This window comes from Lampetra planeri, unplaced genomic scaffold (assembly GCF_965212315.1).
Source record: "Lampetra planeri unplaced genomic scaffold, kcLamPlan1.2.h2 scaffold_312, whole genome shotgun sequence".
Classification (NCBI taxonomy): Eukaryota; Metazoa; Chordata; class Hyperoartia; order Petromyzontiformes; family Petromyzontidae; genus Lampetra; species Lampetra planeri.
In genome coordinates this window covers 39755-57500 of record NW_027615136.1, presented here as the reverse complement: position 1 = coordinate 57500, position 17746 = coordinate 39755, and the positions used below count along the sequence as shown (strand labels likewise).

General features: G+C 47.0%; 1 protein-coding gene across 1 annotated transcript in view; it reads left to right on the top strand.

Moving 5' to 3' along the window:
- LOC144740831 (adhesion G-protein coupled receptor F3-like) overlaps positions 1 to 17746 on the top strand; it is a gene marked incomplete at its 5' end in the record, with an annotated part of 73290 nt that overhangs the window by 17934 nt on the left and 37610 nt on the right. Inside the window, 4 exons of the mRNA XM_078623555.1 lie at positions 1376 to 1601; positions 5743 to 5968; positions 6744 to 7835; positions 10899 to 10940. Coding sequence (XP_078479681.1) covers positions 1376 to 1601; positions 5743 to 5968; positions 6744 to 7835; positions 10899 to 10940 — 1586 coding nt within the window. The remainder of the gene's footprint in view (positions 1 to 1375; positions 1602 to 5742; positions 5969 to 6743; positions 7836 to 10898; positions 10941 to 17746) is intronic.

Sequence of the window (17746 nt, the reverse complement as noted above, 5' to 3'; positions counted from 1 at the left end):
CACACAGAGAGACACACAGACAGACACACAAGCAGAGAGAGACTCACACAGAGACACAGAAAGAGAGACACAGAGACACACAGAGAGACACACACAGAGACAGACACAGTGAAACACACAGAGAGAGACACACACACACAGAGACACAGTGAGAGACACACACACACACAGAGAGACACACAACATAGACACACAGAGACACACAGTGAGACACATTCAGAGACACACACAGAGAGAGACAGAGACACACACAGAGACACACACAGTGAAACACACAGAGAGAGACACACACAGAGACACAGTGAGAGACACACACACACAGAGAGACACACAACATAGACACACAGAGCCACACAGAGACACACACACACAGAGACACACACACACACAGAGAGACACACACAGAGACACACATAGACACACACACAGAGACACACACACACACACAGACACACACACAGACACACACACACAGAGAGACACACACACACACAGAGACACACACACAGACACACACACACACAGAGACACACACACAGACACACACACACACAGAGACACACACGGACAGAGACACACACACACACAGAGACACACACACACAGAGACACACACACACAGAAACACACACACAGAGACACACACACACACAGAGACACACACACACAGAGACACACACACACAGACACACACACAGAGACACACACACACAGAGACACACACACACACAGAGACACACACACAGAGACACACACACACAGACACACACAGACACACACAGACACACACAGAGACACACACACACACAGAGACACACACACACAGAGACACACACACAGAGACACACACACACAGACACACACAGACACACACACACAGAGACACAGACACAGACACACACACAGACACACACACACACAGAGACACACACACACAGAGACACACACACACAGAGACACACACACACACAGAGACACACACACACAGAGACACACACACACAGAGACACACACACACACAGAGACTCACACACACACAGACACACACACAGAAACACACACACAGACACACACACACAGAGACACACACACACACAGACACACACACATAGACACACACACACACAGAGACACACACAGAGAGACACACACACACACAGAGACACACACAGACACACACACATAGACGCACACACACACACATAGACGCACACACACACACACAGAGACACACACACCCACAGAGAGACACGCACACACAGAGAGACACACACACACAGAGACACACACACACACACAGACACACACACAGACACACACACACAAACACACACACAGAGACACACACACACCACAAACCTCTTTTCGTCCACCAGGCGGCGCTACTGACCATGCCACCAGAGGAGGACTCGGAGATTTCCACCTGAACTCCGCGAACATCAAGATGGCCGGCTCGCTGTACAGGGCGGGCGACACGCCCCGAGGTTACCACCAAACCTTCCTGTTGGACGGTCTGACCTCTTCGGTGTCCGTCAACCGTTCGACCATCGACGGACTTCTCGCCGGAGACGGGGAGCTCACCGTAGTCGGCATACTCCTCCCGTGAGACGCGGACACGGCCACCTGTAGACCAGCCACCCCCCCCCCACATCCCCAGCCCCCAACACACCAGAGGTCGCAAATGGGTACCCGTACCCGGCCGTACCCGGCCGTACCCGGCCGTACCCTACCTGTACCCTACCCGTACCCGGCCATACCCGTACCCGGCCATACCCGTACCCTACCCGTACCCTACCCGTACCCGGCCATACCCGTACCCTACCCGTACCCTACCTGTACCCTACCCATACCCTACCCGTACCCTACCCGTACCCTACCCGTACCCTACCCGTACCCGGCCATACCCATACCCTACCCGTACCCGTACCCTACCCATACCCTACCCATACCCTACCCGTACCCTACCCGTACCCGGCCATACCCGTACCCTACCCATACCCTACCCGTACCCTACCCGTACCCTACCCGTACCCGTACCCTACCTGTACCCTACCCGTACCCTACCCGTACCCATACCCTACCCGTACCGTACCCTACCCGTTACCTACCCGTACCCTACCCGTACTCTACCCGTACCCTACTTGTACCCTACCCGTACCCGTGCCCTACCCGTACCCTACCCGTACCCTACCCGTACCCGTACCCGTACCCATACCCTACCCGTACCCTACCCTTACCCTACCCGTACCCTACCCGTACCCTACCCTACCCATACCCTACCCGTACCCTACCCATACCCTACCCGTACCCATACTCTACCAATACCCTACCCGTATCCTACCCGTACCCTACCCGTACCCATACCCTACCCGTATCCTACCCATACCCTACCCGTACCCTACCCGTACCATACCCTACCCGTACCCTACCCGTACCCTACCCGTACCCGGCCGTACCCGTACCCTACCCGTACCCGGCCAGGTACGGGTAGGGTACGGGTATCGGGTACCCGATTGCAACCTCTGGGATGAAGCCACGTTGCAGGCGCGGGTGGGTTGATTCTAGGAACTTGAATTGTGAGAAGAGACAAGACGTTGGGAGATGAGTGACAGACGGTGACTCACCCAGTGACTCACGGCCTACCCGTACCCGTACCCGGCCGCACCAGGGTCGCAAACGGGTACCCGTACCTTACCCGTACCCGTACCCAGCCGTACCCGTACCCTACCCGTACCCGGCCCGGGGTCAACAACGGCCAGGGCAACGTGGGGTATTCCGCAAATATGCCCGACTGTGAGGGCGGGCACAAGCTGGCGTGAGTAGGTTGAACGTTGAGTTTTATAAGGGCACCACGGGGTGAGCAGCCCCTGCCCACCCAGCCCCACCCCCTCCCAGCCCCCACCCTCCCCACCCAGCCCCACCCAGCCCCTCCCCACCCAGCCCCTCCCTGCACGACGGACAGACGGACACAATAATCACCTGTGGGCTGGTGGAACCAGGAGGTTCCTACCAGTATAACACTACGACACTATACACTACTACACTATACACTACACTATACACTACTCACTATAACACTACTACACTATACACTACTACACTATACACTACTACACAATGCACTACTACACTAGACACTACTACACTATACACTACTACACTATACACTACTACACTATACGCTACTACACTATACACTACTACACTATACACTACTACACTATACACTACTACACTATACACTACTACACTATACACTATTACACTATACACTACTACACTATACACTACTACACTATACACTACTACACTACTACACTATAACACTACTACACTACTACAATATACACTACTACACTATACACTACACTATACACTACTACACTACTACACTATAACACTACTACACTATACACTACTACACTATACACTACTACACTATACACTACTACACTATACACTACACTATACACTACTACACTACACTATACACTACTACACTATACACTATAGACTACTACACTATACACTACTACACTACACTATACACTACTACACTACACTATACACTACTACACTATACACTACTACACTATACACTACTACACTATACACTACACTATACACTACTACACTACACTATACACTATAGACTACTACACTACACTATACACTACTACACTACTACACTACACTATACACTACTACACTGCACTGTACACTACACTATACACTACTACACTATACACTACTACACTATAACACTACTACACTATACACTACTACACTATACACTACTACACTATACACTACTACACTATACACTACTACACTACTACACTATACACTACTACACTACACTATACACTACTACACTACTACACTATACACTACTACACTACACTATACACTACTACACTATACACTACTACACTATAACACTACTACACTATACACTACTACACTATACACTACTACACTATAACACTACTACACTATACACTACTACACTATACACTACTACACTATACACTACTACACTATACACTACTACAATATACACTACTACACTACTACACTATACACTACTACAATATACACTACTACACTATACACTACACTATACACTATACACTACTACACTATACACTACACTATACACTACTACACTATACACTACACTATACACTACTACACTACACTATACACTACTACACTACTACACTATACACTACTACACTATACACTACTACACTATACACTACTACACTATACACTACTACACTATACACTACTACACTATACACTACTACACTACACTATACACTACTACACTATACACTACTACACTACACTATACACTACTACACTACTACACTACACTATACACTACTACACTGCACTGTACACTACACTATACACTACTACACTATACACTACTACACTATACACTACTACACTATACACTACTACACTATACACTACTACACTATACACTACGACACTACACTATACACTACTACACTATACACTACTACACTACACTATACACTACCACACTATACACTACTACACTATACTACACTACACTATACACTATACACTACTACACTATACACTACTACACTATACACTATACTACACTATACACTACTACACTATACACTACTACACTATACACTACACTATTCACTACTACACTATACACTACTACACTATACACTACACTATACACTACACTATACACTACACTATACACTACTAAACTACGCTATACACTACTACGCTATACACTACTACACTATACACTACACTATACACTACACTATACACTCCTACACTATACACTACACTATACACTACTACACTATACACTACTACACTATACACTACACTATACACCACTACACTAAACACTACTACACTACACTATACACTACACTATACACTACTACACTATACACTACACTATACACCACTACACTATGCACTACTACACTATACACTATACTACACTATACACTACACTATATACACTACACTATACACTACTACACTATACACTACACTATACACTACTACACTATACACTACACTATACACTACTACACTATACACTACACTATACACTATACACTACACTATACACTACTACACTATACACTACACTATACACTACTACACTATACACTACACTATACACTGTACTACACTACACTATACACTACACTACTACACTACACTACACTACATACTACACTACACTACACACTACACTACACACTACTACACTACACTATACACTACTACACTACTACACTACACTACTACACTACACACTACTACACTACACTATACACTACTACACTATACACTACACTATACACTACTACACTACACTACTACACTACACACTACTACACTACACTATACACTACTACACTATACACTACACTATACACTACTACACTATACACTACTACACTATACACTACACTATACACTACTACACTACACTACTACACTACACACTACTACACTACACTATACACTACTACACTATACACTACACTATACACTACTACACTATACACTACTACACTATACACTACACTACTACACTACCACACTATTACATCACTAACTACCCCCTGTGTGTCACTACACCACAGCTGACGGCTGCTAATCTACGCTCCTTTCGTTTGCCACGCCCTCAACCACCCCCCCCCCCCCCCCCACATAGCACTCTACGCGACCTGCTCCCCCTGCGGCTGGTACCGGCCCTGGAGGCCGAAACGTCGGTCACCGGCTCCGGCTCTCCGCTGCCGATTGTGGGCAGCGCCGTCCTGAGCGCCGTGTTGAGCCTGGGGCCCGGAAGGGCTACGGGCAAAACGCCAGTCACTCTGAGCCTGGGGGTCACCCAGGGGGCGACAGGAAGGACGCCCCGCTGTGCATTCTGGGACTTCCAGGTGTGTAGTGTGTAGTGTATAGTGTGGTGTAGTAGTGTATAGTGTAGTGTAGTGTAGTAGTGTATAGTGTAGTAGTGTATAGTGTAGTGTAGTAGTGTATAGTGTAGTAGTGTATAGTGTAGTGTAGTAGTGTATAGTGTAGTGTATAGTGTAGTAGTGTAGTGTATAGTGTAGTAGTGTATAGTGTAGTGTAGTAGTGTATAGTGTAGTGGTGTAGTGTATAGTGTAGTAGTGTATAGTGTAGTGTATATTGTAGTAGTGTATAGTATAGTGTAGTAGTGTATAGTATAGTGTAGTAGTGTATAGTGTAGTGTAGTAGTCTAAAGTGTAGTAGTGTATAATGTAGAGTAGTAGTGTATAGTGTAGTAGTGTATAGTGTAGTAGTGTGTAGTGTAGTAGTGTAGTAGTGTATAGTGTAGTAGAGTAGTGTATAGTGTAGTGTATAGTGTAGTGTACTAGTGTATAGTGTAGTGTAGTAGTGTATAGTGTAGTAGTGTATAGTGTAGTAGTGTATAGTGTAGTGTATAGTGTAGTATAGTAGTGTATAGTGTAGTGGTGTATAGTGTAGTGTAGTAGTGTATAGTGTAGTAGTGTATAGTGTAGTATATAGTGTAGTAGTGTATAGTGTAGTGTAGTAGTGTATAATGTAGTATATAGTGTGTAGTGTATCGTGTACCGAATAGTGTCGGATACTTTCGGAATCAACCGGAACACAACCACGCCGTGCCGGACGATGATCACCGCCCTCCCTCCCCTCCCTCCCCTCCCTCCGCAGTCGAACGGCAGCGCGGGCGGCTGGTCGACCGACGGCTGCGTGACGGGCTCCCTCGTCAAAGGCTCCGTCGGTTGCTCCTGCGACCACTCCACTCCTTTCGGAGTCATCTTCCTCCCGTCGACGCCGCCGGGCGGCCAATTCACCGCGGCCGCGGCAGCCATCGCCACCTACGCGTCGCTCGGCCTGTCGGTCGCCCTCATCGCCGTCGCCGTCGGCGTGGAGTCCGCGCTGTTGCTTCGCGAGAGGAGGATGAGGAGGAGGGGGAGGAGGACGTTACCCGATGACCACGAACGCGACCTGGTGGACGACATCAGCGACGACGACGACGGACAGATGGCAGTCCGCCGCTCGCTGCCCCGAGCCACCAAGATCAACGTCCTCTGCTCGCTGCTCCTCGCCCACGTCTGGTTCGTCGTCTCGGCCTCCGACGCCGCCGCGGCCAGCGCCCCCCTCTGCTCGCTGGCGCAGTTCTTCCTGCAGCTGGGCTACCTCAGCGCCTTCGCCTGGCTCCTGGCGCAGGCCGCGCAACTCCTGGGGGCCGCCGGCAACGGCAACGGCGGCCGAAGCGAAACGAGCGGGGGCTCGTCCGGGACGTCGGCCCGTTGGGGCGCGGCGGCGTCGTTCGCGGGGGGCTACGGAGTCCCGGCGGTCGCGGCCGGGATCACGGTGGCGGTTACGGGGGGCGGGGAGGGGCAGCCGCAAGGGCTGGCTTCCTGCTGGTTCGGGCGGGACGAGGGAGGCAAGGCCCTCCTGATAGGCCTCGTGGTGCCGGTGCTGTTGGCCACCGTCGCGTCCCTCGCCGTCGCTGGCCGCGCCCTGCACGTGACGCGTCGGCGGAGGAGTGACAAGGCGGTGGAGATGGAGGTGGAGTACACGGTGAGCGTGGTGGACGACGAGGAGGAGGAGGAAGAAGAGAAAGAAGGGGGATGCAGTGGCCTTCTGGGAGATTCGCCGGCGGGGAAGGCGCGCAAGCTGCTCGTGCTCATGGCGGGGCTTGGCGTCGTCTGGTCCGTGGGGGTTTACTTCTTCCTGCCCGACGGCAACGGGACCCCCGCCATCGTCTGCCTGTTCGGAATCCTCAACGGGCTCCAGGTAAGCGCGTCGCAACCGACGCATGTCGCGTTGTGTAGCGCAAGTTGTCTTACACGGTTGCGGTGTACAGCGGAGATTGTGGTGGTGTAGTGTGTGGTGGTGTAGTGTGTGGTGGTGTAGTGTGTGGTGGTGTAGTGTGTGGTGGTGTATCGTGGAGTGTGTGGTAGTGTAGTGGTGTAGTGTAATAGTATATGGTAGTGTAGTGTGTAGTGTAGTGAGTAGTGCAGTGTAGAGTGTTGTGTGTAGTGTATAGTGTAGTGTATAGTGTAGTAGTGTATAGTGTAGTGTAGTGTATAATGTAGTGTATAGTGCAGTGTATAGTGTAGTGTATAGTAGTGTAGTGTATAGTGCAGTGTATAGTGCAGTGTATAGTGTATAGTGTAGTGTAGTAGTGTATAGTGTAGTAGTGTTGTGTGTAGTGTATAGTGTAGTGTATAGTGTAGTGTATAGTGTAGTAGTGTATAGTGTAGTGTAGTGTATAATGTAGTGTATAGTGCAGTGTATAGTGTAGTGTATAGTAGTGTAGTGTATAGTGTAGTAGTGTATAGTGTTGTGTGTAGTGTATAGTGTAGTAGTGTATAGTGTAGTAGTGTATAGTGTTGTGTGTAGTGTATAGTGTAGTAGTGTATAGTGTAGTAGTGTATAGTGTAGTGTCGTAGTGTAGTGTAGTGTGTAGTAGTGTATAGTGTAGTGTCGTAGTGTAGTGTGTAGTAGTGTATAGTGTGTAGTGTATAGTGTAGTGTAGTAGTGTGTAGTAGTGTATAATGTAGTGTATAGTGGGTAGTGTATAGTGTAGTGTGTAGTAGTGTAGTAGTGTATAGTGTAGTAGTGTATAGTGTAGTGTAGTAGTGTATAGTGTATAGTGTAGTAGTGTAGTAGTGTATAGTGTAGTGTAGTAGTGTATAGTGTAGTAGTGTATAGTGTAGTAGTGTATCGTGTAGTAGTGTATAGTGTAGTAGTGTATAGTGTAGTGTAGTAGTGTAGTATTGTAGTAGTGTATAGTGTAGTGTATAGTGTAGTGGTGTATAGTGTAGTAGTGTATAGTGTTTTGTAGTAGTGTATAGTGTAGTGGTGTATAGTGTAGTAGTGTATAGTGTAGTAGTGTATAGTGTAGTGTAGTAGTGTAGTATTGTAGTAGTGTGTAGTGTAGTGTATAGTGTAGTGGTGTATAGTGTAGTAGTGTATAGTGTAGTAGTGTATAGTGTAGTGTAGTAGTGTAGTATTGTAGTAGTGTATAGTGTAGTAGTGTATAGTGTAGTAGTGTATAGTGTTGTAGTGTATAGTGTAGTGTAGTATATAGTGTAGTAGTGTAGTGTATAGTGTAGTGTGTAGTAGTGTAGTGAGAGAGGCTTGTACACAAAGCTGTCTGGTCTATCTCTACCACGTAACATTTTTATTGTTGTTTATCAGAGCACCGTTTGCTGTGTATGTCATGCCACCTGGTGCAGTAGTTGTTGATGTCTTTGCAATACTGAGTTTATCAATAGTGGTTAGTTTTAATATCTTAACACAACACTCTGTGATAATTGTTTTTTTACCCTTCTATCTGGCAACAAAACTGAACACCTTTTTTTACAAGGAGTCATGTTTGCATAGACCACAATACCTGCAGCCATAATGCAAACAAAAAACACAACTCTGATAATGTATGTGCACTGTCCTTGAAGTTGATTGGTCCACACCCGAGACAGCTTTTCTTAGAGCCTAGTCTCACATGGTCCTTGAAGTTGATTGGTCCACACCCGAGACAGCTTTCCTTAGAGCCTAGTCTCACATGGTCCTTGAAGTTGATTGGTCCACACCCGAGACAGCTTTCCTTAGAGCCTAGTCTCACATGGTCCTTGAAGTTGATTGGTCCACACCCGAGACAGCTTTCCTTAGAGCCTAGTCTCACATGGTCCTTGAAGTTGATTGGTCCACACCCGAGACAGCTTTCCTTAGAGCCTAGTCTCACATGGTCCTTGAAGTTGATTGGTCCACACCCGAGACAGCTTCCCTTAGAGCCTAGTCTCACATGGTCCTTGAAGTTGATTGGTCCACACCCGAGACAGCTTCCCTTAGAGCCTAGTCTCACATGGTCCTTGAAGTTGATTGGTCCACACCCGAGACAGCTTTCCTTAGAGCCTAGTCTCACATGGTCCTTGAAGTTGATTGGTCCACACCCGAGACAGCTTTCCTTAGAGCCTAGTCTCACATGGTCCTTGAAGTTGATTGGTCCACACCCGAGACAGCTTTCCTTAGAGCCTAGTCTCACATGGTCCTTGAAGTTGATTGGTCCACACCCGAGACAGCTTTCCTTAGAGCCTAGTCTCACATGGTCCTTGAAGTTGATTGGTCCACACCCGAGACAGCTTTCCTTAGAGCCTAGTCTCACATGGTCCTTGAAGTTGATTGGTCCACACCCGAGACAGCTTTCCTTAGAGCCTAGTCTCACATGGTCCTTGAAGTTGATTGGTCCACACCCGAGACAGCTTTTCTTAGAGCCTAGTCTCACATTTTTTTTTGCACTATGGCTGCAGGTATTGTGGTCTATGCAAACATGATTCTTCGTAAAAAAAAAAGGTGTTCAGTTTTGTTGCCATATTTTTTACTGGCAAATGAGGTTCCAATGGTGTACAACGCTCTGTGTTATATTGGCAGAGCAGAGTAACAGACCTAAAATTATTATTCGTAATTAATGCAATATCCTTGTGTGTATGTGTCTGTTTGCGTGTGTCTGTGAGCGTGTCTCTGTGTGGGTGGGTGCTTTTTTGTGTGTGCGTGTCTGTGTGTGTGTTTGTGTGTGTGCCTGTATGCGTGTGTCTGTGAGCGTGTCTCTGTGTGCCTGTGTCTGTATGTGTGTCTGTGGGTGTGTCTGTGTTTGTGTGTGCTTGTGTGTGTATGTGTGTGTGCGTGTCTCTGTGTGGGTGGGTGCTTTTTTGTGTGTGCGTGTCTGTGTGTGTGTCTGTGTGTGCGTGTGTGTGTGTGTCTGTGTGTGTGTGTGTGCATGTGTGTGTCTGTGTGTGCGTGTGTGTGTCTGTGTGTGTGTGTCTCTGTGTGTGTCCTTATTGCGTCTGTCTACAGGGGCAGTTGGTCGTTATTTTCAACACTTTTCTAGACGAAGAGGTGAGTGCATTTTAGACACCGCCACCCATAGATTCAACACTATCATAGACTCAACACTACCACCCATAGACTCAACACTGCCATAGACTCAACACTGCCATAGACTCAACACTACCACCCATAGACTCAACACTGCCCATAGACTCAACACTACCCATAGACTCAACACTGCCACCCATAGACTCAACACTGCCCATAGACTCAACACTACCACCCATAGACTCAACACTGCACCATAGACTCAACACTGCCCATAGACTCAACACTACCACCCATAGACTCAACACTGCCCATAGACTCAACACTGCCCATAGACTCAACACTGCCACCCATAGACTCAACACTGCCCATAGACTCAACACTACCACCCATAGACTCAACACTGCACCATAGACTCAACACTGCCATAGACTCAACACTGCCATAGACTCAACACTACCACCCATAGACTCAACACTGCCCATAGACTCAACACTACCCATAGACTCAACACTGCACCATAGACTCAACACTGCCATAGACTCAACACTGCCATAGACTCAACACTGCCCATAGACTCAACACTACCCATAGATTCAACACTGCCATAGACTCAACACTGCACATAGACTCAACACTACCATAGACTCAACACTACCACCCATAGACTCAACACTACCCATAGACTCAACACTACCCATAGACTCAACACTGCCCATAGACTCAACACTGTCCATAGACTCAACACTACCATAGACTCAACACTACCCATAGACTCAACACTGTCCATAGACTCAACACTACCCATAGACTCAACACTACCATAGACTCAACACTGCCCATAGACTCAACACTGTCCATAGACTCAACACTGCCCATAGACTCAACACTGTCCATAGACTCAACACTACCATAGACTCAACACTACCATAGACTCAACATTGCCCATAGACTCAACACTACCATAGACTCAACACTGCCCATAGACTCAACACTGCCCATAGACTCAACACTACCCATAGACTCAACACTGTCCATAGACTCAACACTACCATAGACTCAACACTACCATAGACTCAACACTGCACCATAGACTCAACACTGCCCATAGACTCAACACTGTCCATAGACTCAACACTGCCCATAGACTCAACACTACCATAGACTCAACATTGCCCATAGACTCAACACTGTCCATAGACTCAACACTGCCCATAGACTCAACACTGCACCATAGACTCAACACTGCCCATAGACTCAACACTGTCCATAGACTCAACATTGCCCATAGACTCAACACTACCATAGACTCAACACTGCCCATAGACTCAACACTGCCCATAGACTCAACACTACCCATAGACTCAACACTGTCCATAGACTCAACACTACCATAGACTCAACACTACCCATAGACTCAACACTACCCATAGACTCAACACTACCCATAGACTCAACACTACCCATAGACTCAACACTACCCATAGACTCAACACTACCCATAGACTCAACACTACCCATAGACTCAACACTACCCATATACTCAACACTGCACCATAGACTCAACACTACCCATAGACTCAACACTACCCATAGACTCAACACTACCCATAGACTCAACACTACCCATAGACTCAACACTACCCATAGACTCAACACTACCCATAGATTCAACACTACCATAGACTCAACACTACCCATAGACTCAACACTACCCATAGACTCAACACTACCCATAGATTCAACACTACCCATAGATTCAACACTGCACCATAGACTCAACACTGCCCATAGACTCAACACTACCCATAGATTCAACACTGCCCATAGACTCAACACTACCCATAGACTCAACACTGCACCATAGACTCAACACTACCCATAGACTCAACACTGCCCATAGACTCAACACTGCCCATAGACTCAACACTGCACCATAGACTCAACACTACCCATAGATTCAACACTGCACCATAGACTCAACACTGCCCATAGACTCAACACTGCACCATAGACTCAACACTACCCATAGACTCAACACTGCCCATAGACTCAACACTGCCCATAGACTCAACACTACCCATAGACTCAACACTGCACCATAGACTCAACACTACCCATAGATTCAACACTGCCCATAGACTCAACACTACCCATAGATTCAACACTGCCCATAGACTCAACACTACCCATAGACTCAACACTGCCCATAGACTCAACACTACCCATAGACTCAACACTGTCCATAGACTCAACACTGCACCATAGACTCAACACTACCCATAGACTCAACACTGCACCATAGACTCAACACTACCCATAGACTCAACACTGCACCATAGACTCAACACTGCACCATAGACTCAACACTGTCCATAGACTCAACACTGCACCATAGACTCAACACTGCCCATAGACTCAACACTGTCCATAGACTCAACACTACCCATAGACTCAACACTACCCATAGACTCAACACTGCACCATAGACTCAACACTGCCCATAGACTCAACACTGTCCATAGACTCAACACTGCCCCATAGACTCAACACTGCACCATAGACTCAACACTGCCCATAGACTCAACACTACCCATAGACTCAACACTACCCATAGACTCAACACTACCCATAGACTCAACACTACCCATAGACTCAACACTGCACCATAGACTCAACACTGCCCATAGACTCAACACTACCCATAGACTCAACACTGCCCATAGACTCAACACTACCCATAGACTCAACACTGCACCATAGACTCAACACTGCCCATAGACTCAACACTGTCCATAGACTCAACACTGCCCATAGACTCAACACTACCCATAGACTCAACACTACCCATAGACTCAACACTGACCATAGACTCAACACTGTCCATAGACTCAACACTGCCCATAGACTCAACACTACCCATAGACTCAACACTGACCATAGACTCAACACTACCATAGACTCAACACTGCCCCATAGACTCAACACTACCCATAGACTCAACACTGTCCATAGACTCAACACTACCCATAGACTCAACACTACCCATAGACTCAACACTGCACCATAGACTCAACACTACCATAGACTCAACACTACCATAGACTCAACACTACCCATAGACTCAACACTACCCATAGACTCAACACTGCACCATAGACTCAACACTGCCCATAGACTCAACACTACCCATAGACTCAACACTGCCCATAGACTCAACACTGCACCATAGACTCAACACTACCCATAGACTCAACACTGCCCATAGACTCAACACTGCACCATAGACTCAACACTACCATAGACTCAACACTACCATAGACTCAACACTACCCATAGACTCAACACTACCCATAGACTCAACACTGCACCATAGACTCAACACTGCCCATAGACTCAACACTACCCATAGACTCAACACTGCCCATAGACTCAACACTGCACCATAGACTCAACACTGCCCATAGACTCAACACTGCCCATAGACTCAACACTGCCCATAGACTCAACACTGCCATAGACTCAACACTACCCATAGACTCAACACTGCCCATAGACTCAACACTACCCATAGACTCAACACTGCACCATAGACTCAACACTACCCATAGACTCAACACTGCCCATAGACTCAACACTACCCATAGACTCAACACTGCACCATAGACTCAACACTGCCCATAGACTCAACACTACCCATAGACTCAACACTGCCCATAGACTCAACACTGCCCATAGACTCAACACTGCCCATAGACTCAACACTGCCCATAGACTCAACACTACCCATAGACTCAACACTGCCCATAGACTCAACACTACCCATAGACTCAACACTGCACCATAGACTCAACACTGCCCATAGACTCAACACTACCCATAGACTCAACACTGCCCATAGACTCAACACTGCCCATAGACTCAACACTGCACCATAGACTCAACACTACCCATAGACTCAACACTGCCCATAGACTCAACACTACCCATAGACTCAACACTGCCCATAGACTCAACACTACCCATAGACTCAACACTACCCATAGACTCAACACTACCCATAGACTCAACACTACCCATAGACTCAACACTACCCATAGACTCAACACTACCCATAGATTCAACACTACCCATAGATTCAACACTGCCCATAGACTCAACACTACCCATAGATTCAACACTACCCATAGATTCAACACTGCCCATAGACTCAACACTGCCCCATAGACTCAACACTGTCCATAGACTCAACACTACCCATAGACTCAACACTACCCATAGACTCAACACTACCCATAGACTCAACACTACCCATAGACTCAACACTACCCATAGACTCAACACTGCCCATAGACTCAACACTGTCCATAGACTCAACACTACCCATAGATTCAACACTACCCATAGATTCAACACTACCCATAGACTCAACACTGCCCATAGACTCAACACTGTCCATAGACTCAACACTACCCATAGACTCAACACTGCACCATAGACTCAACACTGCCCATAGACTCAACACTACCCATAGACTCAACACTACCCATAGACTCAACACTGCACCATAGACTCAACACTGCCCATAGACTCAACACTGTCCATAGACTCAACACTGCCCCATAGACTCAACACTGCACCATAGACTCAACACTGCCCATAGACTCAACACTACCCATAGACTCAACACTACCCATAGACTCAACACTACCCATAGACTCAACACTGCACCATAGACTCAACACTGCCCATAGACTCAACACTACCCATAGACTCAACACTGCCCATAGACTCAACACTACCCATAGACTCAACACTGCACCATAGACTCAACACTACCCATAGACTCAACACTGCCCATACTCAACACTGCACCATAGACTCAACACTGCCCATAGACTCAACACTGTCCATAGACTCAACACTACCCATAGACTCAACACTACCCATAGACTCAACACTACCCATAGACTCAACACTGCCCATAGACTCAACACTACCCATAGACTCAACACTACCCATAGACTCAACACTACCCATAGACTCAACACTACCCATAGACTCAACACTACCCATAGACTCAACACTACCCATAGACTCAACACTACCCATAGACTCAACACTACCCATAGACTCAACACTACCCATAGACTCAACACTACCCATAGACTCAACACTGCCCATAGACTCAACACTGCCCATAGACTCAACACTACCATAGACTCAACACTGCCCATAGACTCAACACTACCCATAGACTCAACACTGCCCATAGACTCAACACTGCCCATAGATTCAACACTACCATAGACTCAACACTACCCATAGACTCAACACTACCCATAGACTCAACACTGCCCATAGACTCAACACTACCCATAGACTCAACACTACCCATAGACTCAACACTACCATAGACTCAACACTACCCATAGATTCAACACTACCATAGACTCAACACTACCCATAGACTCAACACTACCCATAGACTCAACACTACCCATAGACTCAACACTACCCATAGACTCAACACTACCCATAGACTCAACACTACCATAGACTCAACACTACCCATAGACTCAACACTACCCATAGACTCAACACTACCCATAGACTCAACACTACCCATAGACTCAACACTGCCCATAGACTCAACACTGCCCATAGACTCAACACTACCATAGACTCAACACTGCACATAGACTCAACACTGCCCATAGATTCAACACTACCCATAGACTCAACACTACCCATAGACTCAACACTACCCATAGACTCAACACTACCCATAGACTCAACACTGCCCATAGACTCAACACTGCCCATAGACTCAACACTACCATAGACTCAACACTACCCATAGACTCAACACTGCCCATAGATTCAACACTACCCATAGACTCAACACTGCACATAGACTCAACACTGCCATAGACTCAACACTACCATAGACTCAACACTGCCATAGACTCAACACTGCCCATAGACTCAACACTGCCATAGACTCAACACTACCCATAGACTCAACACTACCATAGACTCAACACTGCCATAGACTCAACACTACCATAGACTCAACACTACCACCCATAGACTCAACACTGCCATAGACTCAACACTACCACCCATAGACTCAACACTGCCATAGACTCAACACTACCATAGACTCAACACTACCACCCATAGACTCAACACTACCACCCATAGACTCAACACTGCCATAGACTCAACACTACCACCCATAGACTCAACACTGCCATAGACTCAACACTACCATAGACTCAACACTACCACCCATAGACTCAACACTACCACCCATAGACTCAACACTGCCATAGACTCAACACTGCCATAGACTCAACACTGCCATAGACTCAACACTATCATAGACTCAACACTACCATAGACTCAACACTACCACCCATAGACTCAACACTGCCATAGACTCAACACTGCCATAGACTCAACACTACCATAGACTCAACACTGCCCATAGACTCAACACTACCATAGACTCAACACTACCCATAGACTCAACACTGCCATAGACTCAACACTGCCCATAGACTCAACACTACCATAGACTCAACACTACCCATAGACTCAACACTGCCATAGACTCAACACTGCCATAGACTCAACACTACCATAGACTCAACACTGCCCATAGACTCAACACTACCATAGACTCAACACTACCCATAGACTCAACACTGCCCATAGACTCAACACTGCCCATAGACTCAACACTACCACCCATAGACTCAACACTGCCATAGACTCAACACTGCCATAGACTCAACACTACCATAGACTCAACACTACCC